Consider the following 14,332-nt stretch of genomic DNA (forward strand, 5'->3'; position numbering starts at 1 on the left):
GACCTATGAAGCTGAGGTGCTGCTCCCAGCTTGGTCCCCGGCGGACACCGCTGCTGCAGGCTTAGTTTCCCCCCCCCAAAAAAAGTGTCTGTGGGAACACCAGTCTCCTTGGTAAGGGGCGCCACTTGCTTCTTCTGCTCTTTCTTACTGGCAGTGGCCTGGCAACTTTCTTGGTAGAGGAGCTACGGCCACCTTTCTTTGGGCCCATCTTCTTCAGATGTCAGAACAGCAGGCCGCAGTTGCACGAGTTGCAGAGTTGTCTGTGGCCAACACCGCAGCAGGAATTCTTCCTGGCACTGATGATGAACGATGAGGATGATTTGTGGTTCTCTTTGTGCACCTAAAAGTAAAGGAAGCCAGAGGAACATCAGTTAAATAAATGTTGCATATGTTGTGCTTCAAATAATATTTGCAACTAGGCATTTATTATTATTACAACACACCCAAAAACGGAAAGACCAAAAATTAAAATTGCAATTATTTCTAATCAAAAATGGAGACCAACCAGAGAGAGTTGTTTCATGCACCACTGAGTACCCCTGGGCACAATGGATGAAAGGAGGCAGACTGGGTGCAGGCCTATGGCACAAAGCACACTGCCTGGCTTCAAAATGGCCCCTTGACCCCCACCCATATGGCCAGGCCCTGCCTGGACCAGGCCTCAAAATGGCCCCCCCACCCACATGACCAGGCCCCAACAACACCCCAAAAAATCGAAAAACACACAAAAATCACCACAATCCAATGCCATCCATGCCCTAAATGTTGATTGAATTCAAGAGACCCCACAGAAAGACTTGGTCCATGCACCACTGACTACCCCTGGGCATAATGGATGAAAGCAAGGCATACTGGGTGCAGGCTAATGGCGGCTCAAAGCACACTGCCTGGCTTCAAAATGGCCCCTTGACCCCCACCCACATGGCCAGGCCCTGCCTGGACCAGGCCTCAAAATGGCCCCCACCCACATGGCCAGGCCCCAACAACATCCCAAAAAATCAAAAAACACACAAAAATCACCACAATCCAATGCCATCCATACCCTAAATGATGTTTAAATTCAAGAGACCCCACAGAAAGCCTTGGCCAATGCACCACTGAGTACCCCTGGGCATAATGGAAGAAAGCAGGGCATACTGGGTGCAGGCCTATGGCACAAAGCACACTGTCTGGCTTCAAAATGGCCCCTTGACCCCAACACACATGGCCAGGCCCTGCCTGGACCAGGCCTCTCAAAATGGCTCCCACCCACATGGCCAGGCCCCAACAACACCCCAAAAAATCAAAAAACAGAACAGCAGGCAGCAGGCAGCAGATGCACGAGTTGCAGAGTTGTCTGTGGCCACACGTGACCTTGTGCTGCACACACCGCAGCAGGACTTCTTCCTGGCACGGATGATGAACGATGAGGATGATTTGTGGTTCTCTTTGTGCACCTAAAAGTAAAGGAAGCCAGAGGAACATCAGTTAAATAAATGTTGCATATGTCGTGCTTCAAATAATATTTGCAACTAGGCATTTAATATTATTACAACACACCCAAAAACGGAAAGACCAAAAATAAAAATTACAATTATTTCTAATCAAAAATGGAGACCACACAGAGAGAGTTGTTTCATGCACTACTGAGTACCCCTGGGCATAATGGATAAAAGGAGGCTGACTGGGTGCTGGCCTATGGCACAAAGCACACTGCCTTGCTTCAAAATGGCCCCTTGACACCCACCCATATGGCCAGGCCCTGCCTGGACCAGGCCTCAAAATGGCCCCCCCACCCACATGACCAGGCCCCAACAGCACCCCAAAAAATCGAAAAACTCACAAAAATCACCACAATCCAATGCCATCCATGCCCTAAATGATGTTTAAATTCAAGAGACCCCACAGGAAGACTTGGTCCATGCACCACTGACTACCCCTGGGCATAATTGATGAAAGCAAGGCAGACTGGGTGCAGGCCTATGGCGGCTCAAAGCACACTGCCTGGCTTCAAAATGGTCCCTTGACCCCCACCCACATGGCCAGGCCCTGCCTGGACCAGGCCTCAAAATGTCCCCCACCCACATGGCCAGGCCCCAACAACACCCCAAAAAATCGAAAAACACACAAAAATCACCACAATCCAATGCCATCCATGCCCTAAATGATGATTGAATTCAAGAGACCCCACAGAAAGACTTGGTCCATGCACCACTGACTACCCCTGGGCATAATGGATGAAAGCAAGGCATACTGGGTGCAGGCTAATGGCGGCTCAAAGCACACTGCCTGGCTTCAAAATGGCCCCTTGACCCCCACCCACATGGCCAGGCCCTGCCTGGACCAGGCCTCAAAATGTCCCCCACCCACATGGCCAGGCCCCAACAACACCCCAAAAAATCAGAAAACACACAAAAATCACCACAATCCGATGCCATCCATGCCCTAAATGATGTTTAAATTCAAGACACCCCACAGAAAGACTTGGTCCATGCACCACTGACTACTTCTGGGCCTACTGGCTAGTGTGGCTTTACACGCACCCCAAAGTTTAAAAAAAGTTCCACATATAACAGTGAGCTATTCAATTCCATGACATAAATGATATTTAAGTTCAACAAAACTCACAGAAACAGTTGTATCATGCACCCATGACTAACCCTGGGCCTACTGGATACTGTGCCTACCCACAATATATATATTTTTAAAGTTGTGAAAAAGTTTAAAAATTATAGTTGCAGCAACTGCAATGTCCCAAACAAACAACACCAACTTACTTGTAAAATATCAAATGCAAAAGTTATCCAAAAGTGATCCAAACAAAAAGTCCTCAAATACAAATATCCAGCAGCAGCCACCAAAAGTAATCCTTCCAGCTCCAGGTCCAAATGAAAAGTGACCAGGACATGGACAAAAGACTGGGAGGAGCCTGCTGGACAGGAACAGGAAGTTGGAGACTCTGGGCCACTTCCTTCCTCCCACCCCCCCAAAAATGGACTCCTTGCACAAAAAAGTGCAGCCAAATGTCAATCTGAGGAGTTATTCTGATCCAAATCATCCTTTTCAGAAGGTTTATGCTGCCTGCGGTAGATTTCCTGTGCAGAATTGCAATTTTTGCAAGTTCGGGAAAGCGAGCTGTTCAAATCTCCTGCCCGAAGTCACCTGCGCGTCACATCAATGTGTTCGCAATTTTTTACTCCCGCGATGCGTGATCGCGAGCCCTTATGACATAGTCGCGTTCTCAAACTCTCATAGTGCAAGATAGCGGGCCGCTATGACGTACTCGCGGTCGAAAAGTCTTGCGCGATCACGCAGCAAGATCCAAAATGGCGTAGCGCACGCAAACCGGGAGGAAAAACAACTCGGCGAACTCAGAATCACGGTAAGTCAACGCCACGCGCGCAAGATTGTATTTTTGAAGAGCGACCAAGCAAAAAAATCTGCCAGCTTGCGAATTTTTTGACAATTTTGCCCAATTCGCAGACCGCAAAATTGCCAGAAATTCGCAAATTCCGCGAGCGGAGCGGATTTTCATCCCACACGTAGTTATTATTAGGGCTACTGGTTTTAATGTAATTATTTTGTCAAAATTTCCATCTGTACTGATCCATATTTATTTTCTGCTAATTTGTACTGAATTTATCCATTTTATTTTGGTGTTTTCTGAATAAATGAAGCTGCATAGCTATTTTTCCACATTTATTTAACTGATAAATGTATACTCTCATTTGAATGTTCAAAAGGTTTTAGCAGTATACAGTGCAATAGTGTTATCTGAAAACACTTGCATTGTAGAATAGCATCAATAACTGTAGATCTGCACTTAATTAAGCCAAATTAGGAAATCATTGTCTTTTTTCATCTCCCCTACCTCTCAATCTGTACACCTACCGACCTGGCACTTATGATTGACAGTAGAAAAAAATCATCTGAATAATGCCTATTTATTGTATTTTTCTATATCTAAAAGTAATTACAGACACACCAAAACATTTTCTATTTGTATTTACCTGTAAAAATCACAAAAAATGGAAAAACGGAGCAATAGTTATAATTTGGTGTTAGCATGGACTTCAGCCAAGTTGGGTGATACAAAATCTTTAGCAGCAATCAACCCTTTTGATGTTAATGATATGATGGACGAGGCTCAGACTCTGTACCAGGTTATGTTATGCATTTACCTGATACATCAGCTAATTGTAGGTAACTTTGATTCGGATTTTGTCAATAGAGAGAGAGAGAGAAAGAAAGAGAGAGAGAGGAGAAAGAGAAGAGTGAGGAGAGAGAAAGAGAGAGAAAAAAAGAAAGAAAAAAAGAATTGAAGTCTACCCCAAGGAATAGAGATAAAATTTCATGTTGCCGTTTGCACAAAAAAAGGAAGACTTGTAGTTTAAAACATCAGAGAAGTTCGTAAGTTCGTAACATCCTGCAAATATAAAGGTACCCTGGAGTTTTTGCAGGTAGTAAACCTAGACTTACTTTAACCTGTAAATCTGCCTTAGTGGTGGGTTCTGTACCATGTAATTGCCACCACAAAAGACAGGACTCTTCTTTATATAGGTTAGAAGTTTCTAGAATGGAGGGCAGAGAGAACCTGTCAATTCACCTTATATCAATTGCATGATAGTACATTTCACACAAGAGACAGGCTAAGGTGCACTAAGCTCATTATAATAGAAGGGGCTCAGATCCACAAGCTATTCACAGCTTTTGACACGTTTTCTGGACAAGAGGGAAGTGGTTTAGGAGATGTGGTCTAGCAGCCAAGCTTTTGATTTTAGAAATTGGGTGCCTTGATTTGAATCCTGACTGTTAAACATCCAACCTTGTGTGATTTCTAAAATACAAGAAGTATGACCTCCTCTTTCAGTTTCGCTTGTCATGGCTCAAATGTCACAGGAAAGTGCCTTGTTTGGAACGCACAACCTGATGAAGTCCTAGGGGAAGAAACGCGTTGGCTGGGCTGAATGGAAAATATAATGTGCTGAAAAATGAATAAAAGTTGGATTCTGAATGCATTCTCAAGACTCCTGACAATTGAATCATATTCATGTTCATTATTGATATGTTCTTAAACTTTGGACTGCCAGAATTGTGCTGGAAACAGAATAATACAGTAGACAGTCCTTTTCAAATTGTTGTAGTGTATGTTGGTTAGTTGTGGCTTTTAGGCAGTGAGGCCATGAAAAGTAGAGTGTAGGATTGCTCATGAGATCCAGTATGAAACACTTGTGCAACTTTAGAGCCTACACTGCAGGTGCTTATTTTTTGGGAATGTTTAGAAAATGTTATGTATTCATTAGGATACTTTGCTATCAATTATATGCAGTAGAGAGAACCTAAAAATGTGTTCAACTTTCTCCCTCCCTCTACCCCATGCCCTTTTGTCAAACAGATATATTAAGCAGGTTAACCTGCAGAGGATACACATATACAATATACGTTTGACTTTTTTTTCCTGTCTCCTTCAGCAAACAATCTGCCTACACATGTGAGATCTGAGTTTACAATGTGAGAACTGTTTCCATTTTTGATTTTAAATATTTTGACATCTGGAATCATGATATTTTACCAATTATGTTTCAAATTCGTTTTGCAGCACATTTCCTCCTCTGTTATTTCAACTCACTCCGAATTAGCTGAACATTCTCCACCCTCTGCATTTGAGGCTGAAGAGAAGGAAATAAAAAAATCTGTGGAAAAAGCGCTAGAATGGATAAAAGAATCATTGAATCCATTGCTCACTGGAATTGACCCAAGTGAGCAGCTCAAAATCGACAGAATATTAAGGTAAGATCAAAATCTGTATTTGTGAATTATGATGTTAGAGAGTTTTCATAGATGTCATGTCATCTATTCAGTCATCACATATATTGAATATTTAAACCATTCATGAAGGTAATAATGCAGACTGGCTGTAATCTCTGTGCATTCCTTAGAGGAATGCAGCTATGACTCCACATCAAAATAGTCTCCACAATATTGAAAATAGCTGCTATCGTCTTCTGTAATCAGTTCTTAATGTCACCATTCTATGGATTCATCACATCAGCCGATCTACATTGCTCTGGTCCAAGCTACTCTTTACTGGTATATTGTTCTGGTATCGCACCACAGTATAAAATTACCCTATATCCTAGGAACCCTGCTATTTTGTCCATAATATAATCTTACCCACTAGCTCGGATACTTTCTGCCAGATGAACGTCAACCCTCTCAGAGACCCAGAACTGTTACACCACTTTATCTAAGCTACTCATAGTTGTGCAGTTTTAAGCAAGCCATCCTATCAACTTTTATCAGTTGAACACTTTTCAGTGCTGTTCAGCTTTGTTTTGCTCCTGGTTGCATATCTAATAAAAGTTATATTTCAGACCCCTTTGAAGACAACATCTTCATTTTCACTGTGCCCGATAAATCTACTCTCTCTCTTAATTGTCGTAAACTTAAAATACCAAAGTGGCACCCCAGTCTTCTCTCAGTTTGTGGTGGAATTTGATTCTGTTGGATTGTTCCACATAGATGTGGACTGCATCTACATTAATAGTATACAAAGTATGTTTTTCACGTTGTGAAGATCCAGATTTTTCTTTTCCCAAAGTTTGAAAATCTTCCCAGTTTCGCATTTTACCTTTGCCACTGCAAACTTCTACTTAGCTAGATAACTTTTGTGTCACAGCAAGAACATATTTCTCTATTTCAAGTTTGAAAATGCCTGCAGACGTTTTCTCTGTAGTTGTAATCTTTGCAGAGCCTTTCTATGCACATTGACCAATTCCTGTGAGTTTGCTGTGCAACTTTACTTTTGTGGTGTTTTTTTATGTACAATGGTATTGCACAGAACACCAGCATCCCCATTCTGATTTGCTCATAATTCCTGGCTAGTAACAGAAGGTGTGTTATTTATCACATGCGGAATTATCCAGATATTTCTGTGAACAAATTTGCTAGATCAACCCACGAGGGTTTCATCCTCAGAAAATGGTCTTGAAATTATGAATGTTACTATACAAAAATTGGAAGATGCCTCTTAAGACTCTTAATAGGGTTCTGGAATAATACAGTGTGCAAAAATTCCAAAAGCTAAGCTTGTATTCTAGCACTAGGTCATTAAATATATTTGCCTAAAAATATTTTAAAGTTTCAGAATTGTTTCTGAGGCTTTCTTTTTTTATACAATTTCATATACCAAACTTGTTTATTATTTTTCAATGTGTACTACTTCCTATAAAGACATACTCCCAAACAAAGTAGTATTACAACAATCTTCTTTCAAACTTTATTTTTGTTATTAACCATAAAAGTTACATTAAAATGCATTTCTCCATTTAAAACAATAAGAAAGAAAGAATAAAATAAGATTCAGATAAGCAAATAATACATTATTTAAAAACATTTTTTTTAAACTTTAGGCCTAATTTTTTATTCTGTGCAATTGCAACTGTTCATAAATGACTACTCAAGCTAAAAACTACATGAGGCAGCGTTTCCTACCTCAAAATCTCTACCAGGTGCTTTCTGTATTCCAACCTCTGACAGACAGGTTAAATCAATTTCTTTCTAATCTTTTTTATTTATTTATTTATTTTTATTTATTTTTGTGTCCTCATCTTTCGCCCTTGGTGATCAACTAGTAGCATGTGGAAAATAACCTTACTGTGCCAGATAATCTGGAAGGAGCACCAGAGAGATCACCCTAATTGCCCCACAGTAAGCAGTGTCATAATCCACTTAGGCCACTTTAGAACAACCGTGTGGGACATATGCTGCGTTCATATACCCGATCCTGCACCCGTTCCAACTTTGTAGGGTATAGTCAAATAGAGGGTAAGATACCAAGCAGCGTAATCATTGGACCTTGGGGAAAAAAAAAACCCAAGATCAAAGCAGAGTGTATTACCAATTTAGTAGCCTCCAGAAGTTTCTCTTATTTTTATTTCCTGATCTTACAAGGTCCATGTTTGATACTTGTAGCACTGATGTTTGCCAGTCCAGCAAGGTAGGAGATACGGGGTCCTTCCATCTCTTACATATTTCTGTCCTTGCCAACAACATACAAAAAAATTAGATCTTTTGCGGGACCATGAAACTCTGGAGAAATACCAAAGATAACCAAGGCAGAACATAAAGTTAATCGGGATCCCAAAGAAGTAGATATTAAAGTAGTAATGAGGTCCAAAACGGTGATAGGAGTGGGCAATCAAAAAACATGTGCAAGTCCGAAGCCTCTACCAGTTCACATTTTGGACATGAATCTGGTGGACTATCCGAGAACTTCGATAAACGTTGGGGCGAGTAGTAGGCCCTGTGTAATGTAAACAAGTGGTTATGACGTAACCAAGATGGTTTTACAATACTCCACATGATCTTAAAAGAATCATAACACATATTTTCCACACTAATATCTGTCATATGTGTAGACCACAACTGCTCTGGTAGCTGGAACTCACCCTCTACCTCATCTAGTATAAGATTATACCAGAAGGAGACCTCTTTGTTAAATGGAGGCTTATCTGTTAGGCGAGACACCAATGTACTATCCCCTCCCAGCTGGAATCTGCCTGAAGTCTGTGAATGAGAATGTGCCCAACTTTGCATTTGAAGGTATTTAAACCTAGAGAGCTGAGACCCCACTTTTAGACTCAATACCTCCCATGGCAGTAGTGATCCCTCCAAAAAGATGTCTCCCCAAACTACCAAACCTGACTCGCGCAACGGTGCAGCGAGACTATCTAGCAGCCAGGTTGGGGAGCCAGGAGAGTTCCATAATGGAGCCTTACCTGAGTAGTAGTCTATTCTGATGGTGCCCCTCAGTTTGGCCCATGTTCTACATACGTCTCTAAGCACCTTCAGTTTTATTTTCTTAAAAAACTTGGGGTCCCCAAACTTAAATAAAAATTCTCGATCAGCCACTTTTTCACCTCTAAGTAACGCAACAAACATATGCCCACAACCTATATTTGTCGGAGATTTTAACAACATCCTAACATGAGACATCTGGAATGCCAACCTGTAAATCAGGGGCCGCCAAACCTCCCTTCTTTCTACGTCGCCTGATCTTCTTCCAGGCAATTCTCGGATTGCGGTTGTTCCAAATAAAAGAGCGAATATCGCTTTGAAGCTTAGCTATCATAATGGGATTGAAAAAAAGGGGAATAGTATTAAATAAAAATGTTACCTTGGGTAAGATCGTCATTTTGACTAAGTTAGATCTACCCAACAGAGATAATGGGAGTGTAGACCATGATTTCATTAGTCTACGACATACTTTGGCTATAAGCGAGAAATTTGCTGGAACTATCTCATCTATGTCTTTGTATATATTCAGACCCAGGTAACGGAGGACCGAGCTCATCTGGGCCCCTGCCACGGGCTCAGGGTCGTTCCAGACCATTATGTCTGTCTTGGCTGCATTGACCTCGTATCCCGATACGGCTCCAAACTCTTTAGTCTACATAATTACTGCCGGAAACGCCGACCGTAATTCTGATGTGAAAATGAGAACATCATCCGCATATACGGCTGCCTTCCTCTCCCATCCCTCAAAGACAAAAGACTTAATGTTGTTATTATCTCTTATCTTCTGAGCAAAAGGCTCTATATAGAGATCGAATAAGAGGGGGGAAAGGGGGCAGCATTGGCGGGTACCCCGAGTGATTTTGAATGGGTCTGATAGTTCTCCGCTGACAAGTAAGGATGCTAACGGATTCATATACAGGAGTTTGACTGCATGTCTGAATTTTTTACCAAGATTACATTTCGCTAAGACCTCCGATAGGTAAACCCAGTTCACCCTATCAAAAGCCTTGGTAGCGTCCAAGGTCATTACTGCTAAAGGAAGTGATGCCATCGTTGCCATATCGATCGCGCCTACAAGGTCATAGGTCAGCTCATACAACTGGCGCCCTCTTACAAACCCTTTTTGATCTGTGTGCAAGATGTTTGTCGCTACTGCCCCCAACCTATTTGCCAGTACAGATGTGAAGATTTTGTAATCTGTGTTTAATATGGAGATTGGTCTGTAAGACCCACAGTTTGATGGTGATTTTCCTGGTTTTAAAATCAATGTAATTGATGCATTATCCCATGATTTCGGAGGGGGCATTCCTTCCAGGAGAATCTTGTTGAACAACTCGGTCAAAAAAGGAATAATAGCTAAGATCAAAACCTTATAGATTTCAGATGGCAGTCCATCGGGGCCTGATGCCCTACCTTTTTTGCTGTTAGCTATAGCTACCCTGACTTCTTCTTGTGAGATCGGATCGTCCAGCTTATTACTTTGTTCTAAAGTCAAGGCAGGAAGAGAAACGCCGGCAAGCCAATCTTCGACCTGCCTTGATTCAACGTTATTGTCCTCACAGTAAATGTCACTAAAGAAGTCGCGGAGCGTTCTCCTAATTTCGACGTCAGATGATAGTGTATTTCCTCCAGTCGTAATTGAGTTGATATTATTACGCACTAACTCAGTCTTTGTTTTCCAAGCCAGCAGTTTACTCGCTCCTTCGCCATATTCAAAATGTGCCAGTCTGCTGGCCTCCCACCTCTCTTGAACCCTGACATTTAATACCGAGCTTAACTCTCCTTTCAAGATAGTCACCTTGTTCTGCTTCTCATGGATTATAGATGCACCAGGATCAGGATGACTGTCAATTTCTATTTGTAGATTAGCCAATTCCGATTCTAAGGAGGTCACTGTTTCCCTGTAAATTCTGTTCTTATATACGGCCTTATTATTAATCTGACCCCTTAAAAATGCCTTAAGTGTATCCCATATAACACCTAAAGAGGCGGATCCTATATTTTCATCCAGGAAAAACTGGGTCTCTACCTTAAGGGCATCCATGATGTTAATAGATGAAAATAGTGATCGATCGAATGACCAATTACTAGATCGAGTTTTTGGAAACCCATCCAGGTCTAATAAAATTGCAGTATGATCCGAAAGATGAAATGGTAAATGGGATACTGATTTAACCAGATGGACTAAGGATTGGCTAATCAGAATAAAATCAATTCGAGACTGATGATGGAATCTATAGTTTCGAAATGTAATTCCTCTTTGTAGACCGTGCATTGTTCTCCAGATGTCGTTATATCCAAGCTGCTTCATGTTATCCTGCAGGTATGCCCTAGTTTTCGACAAAACTTTAGCTCTATTAGATGGTGATTTATCCACTAAGGGATCTAGGACTATATTAAAGTCACCCGCCAAGATAACTGAATCAGGAAATGAATATAGATGTGAGAACAGGACCTTCAATGCAGAGGGATCGTCCTGATTAGGACCATAGTAACCTACTATGGTTATTGGGGCCCCATATATTATGGCTGACACTATTGCCCATCGCCCTCCTGGGTCTACTAATTTAGAAACTAGTCTCGCTTTGATAGATTTTCTGAATAGGATTGCCACACCTCTAATATGAGTTGTTTGTGACGTCATTATACAGGCATCGATCCATCTATTCCTCTTAACCAATATTTGCATCTCTGGCTCGGTCAAATGTGTTTCCTGGAGTACCATGATCTGCGCACTAGAGCCTCGAACATATTGCATAATAGTATTTTTCCTAGGACTTGTTCGCAGACCATTAATATTCCAGGAGAGGATAGAGATTTTACTCATAGGAATATTGTTTTCAATTTACCCATGTAAAGATAGATTTTAACTGAGACATATTTTAAACCCATCACACAAGAAACCAAGCTAACTTGAAAGAGAGGACTCTTTTTTAGCTTTTCCCCCTGTAACCCCCCCGGTGCCCCTGTCTAACCCTCCCCCCCCCCCTGGAAAACCCTTGTTTTATCTATCTGGAAAACCAGATGATTGCACTCTGTTGTGAACTCCCTTCTTGCACATTTATGGCCGGAAGACATGGACATAAAGAGAAGAAAGAAAAGATAAGGAGAGAAAAAGGCCAACTTCTTAAACTAGTTCTCTTGTGTATATTACCTGGCCTCAACCTGGCCTCTACTCTTTTTTTTCATCTTCTTCCCTCAACTGTACACTTACTGTATGTCCCCGTGCTTCCCCATTTTTTTTTTGTATGTATTTTTTCCACCATTGCTCCCACTTTTCTTTTTTTTTTATAGGTGTATAACAAATTAATTTTGACTATCCCAAAAAAAGAGGCATCATCTAATTACCTGCTCCCTTTTCTCTACCTATTGTAAGCAGTAATTCGTCCGCTGCCTGCACTGATCTTAAATTGTGCATGGTGTTATTGTACATAATTCTCAATGCTGCCGGAAAGACCATTTGGGCCATAGCTTCTAAAAGCCTCAAGCCTTTTCCCAAGTTCCCATTGTTTGTCCAGTGTAACCCTGGACAAATCCGATCGAACTTGAAAATTAAAGCCCTTTGCACTGACAGTCTTCTGTTTTAGAGCTAGGTTTAGGATGGTTTCCTTAAGAGAATATGTGAGGAAATTAACCAAGACCTTTCTTGGCTTGGTCCTTTGTGGACTCTTCCTGAAAGGCTCTCTGAGGATGCGCTGTATATCTAGGGCTAATTCCTCCTCAGACTGATCTAATCTCAACGCCTCTTTCAACAGCGAGATGACATACTGCTTGATGTCTGAGCCTTCTTTATCTTCAGGAATATTCATTATACGAAGATTATTTCTTCGAGCATTGTTCTCAAGTATCTCCATCCTTCTGATAGGATTTGATCTTTTTTCCTAAGTGTGTTGATGTTCGATTTCGCCTCGTCTAAGGACATACCTGTGACCCTGTCCTCGACCTCCGTTCTCATCCTAAGGTCACTTAGTTTTTTATCTAGGTTTTAACAATAGCACCTAATGTCCGCTTGATTAGCTGCGGAGGTTTCAAAACCCTTTTTAATGTCTGCAGATAGCGGGGAAAACATTCCCTGGAAAGACGCCTGCAGAGTGGTAATCAAATCTGCATTTGCGCTAATATGAGGAATAGTACTGGGCGGGAGTGGCAAAATGTCTGATGTATCTGCTGTAGCACCTTGTGTGGGGCCCTGTAGATCCAATCCAGCGGTTACAGAAAATGGGGCCAACATGAGAGGTGGAACCAATGGGGGCGCCAGAACCAAAGCAAGGGGTGAGAGGTGCCCTGGTGTACTAACAATTGGACTACCACTCTCTACATTCTCTACACTGCTAGTTTGATCATTACATATTTCCACATTTACTGCTGGAATCGCAGACCCTTCTGCACCTCCCGTGGCCATCTTAAGTGGGGTATCCACTTTGTCAAGTAGATCCTTGGCGCTCCTTACTCCCACTACACTTGTATCCACCGCTGATATTATTTCAGGTCTATCTGGTAACAATACCACCTGAGGGATCACCTTGAAAAAAGACCTCAGTGATGGTGTTATCTTGGTTGCTGAGGCTGCGTTTTTTTTTTTTTTTTGACCCTTTGACCAATTTACAGGTGTAGGCGCGTTTTGCTTTGACCTGGCCTGTCAGGAAAGAGGAAAGCTTCTTCTTACTATTACTGAGACAGTCTAGGGTAGTATAATCCACCCCCTCAGGCACCCCGGGTTTTGTTACAGTTTCAACATCACTTGCATTACTAGTATTACATGCAGAAGCTGCCGTAGCTGGACTTAGACCGGTAATTGGAACTAAATTGGTACTTCGGGGGAGAGATTTGTTATAGTTAACTTTACTGGGATCCCCCTTTTGGGACTTATGGGACTTATACTTATTACCTCTCAGGTTGTAGGCTATCCCAGTCCCATTGTCACAATTACCACCGTCTCTGCTTTCTATCAGCTCACAGACCAATATCGGGTTTTCCACATAGGATGTCTTCCCATCGGCGCCGATCTCCTCCGCCTCCGAGACAGCAACAATCCCATGACGCCCAGGGAGCAATCCTCGAATCTGACGACCTCGTCGAAGCTCCAGGGCGGCCAAGCACCACAGCAGCCCACCTGCTGACACCTGAGCTCTCCGTTGCACTGCCCCAGTCTCTCGGCAATCCGTGAATTCGGTCGCAAACTGAGTCGTGGGAAATCTCTCCACTGCAGCGGCGACCAGACACGCCCTCTCCAAACCCATCGAACTGCAGCCGAGCGAGGGGGCGAATAGAGAAGTAAACAAAACACCGATAATCTTATCATAAAATGTGCAAAAACACAAAATATGTGCAATACTTTCTGCATTTGCTCAAGGGCATCTAGTGGAAAGCGATTCAGCGTTTAGCTCATTTTCGGTATTCTATTTTACTGTATAAGCTTTAGTTTTTAGGATACCATAACAAAACTTCAAATATACTGTTATTGCCAGGGGAGAATAAACAACATCCAACGATTCCTCAAACCCTGGTTAAGGCTTGGCTTCTGAAAATTGAGTGGGTAATCTGCCTAATGTTC

The 14,332-nt window shown here is 42.1% G+C and overlaps 1 protein-coding gene across 2 annotated transcripts in view; it reads left to right on the top strand.

Moving 5' to 3' along the window:
- Positions 1 to 14,332, top strand: part of ENO4 (enolase 4) — a 485,281-nt gene that overhangs the window by 84,149 nt on the left and 386,800 nt on the right. For both annotated transcript variants that reach the window (XM_086922915.1, XM_086922916.1), the window contains exon 3: positions 5,579 to 5,769. In XM_086922915.1, coding sequence (XP_086779041.1) covers positions 5,579 to 5,769 — 191 coding nt within the window. The remainder of the gene's footprint in view (positions 1 to 5,578; positions 5,770 to 14,332) is intronic.

The sequence above is a fragment of the Lissotriton vulgaris genome, chromosome 5 (assembly GCF_964263255.1).
Source record: "Lissotriton vulgaris chromosome 5, aLisVul1.2, whole genome shotgun sequence".
NCBI lineage: Eukaryota > Metazoa > Chordata > Amphibia > Caudata > Salamandridae > Lissotriton > Lissotriton vulgaris.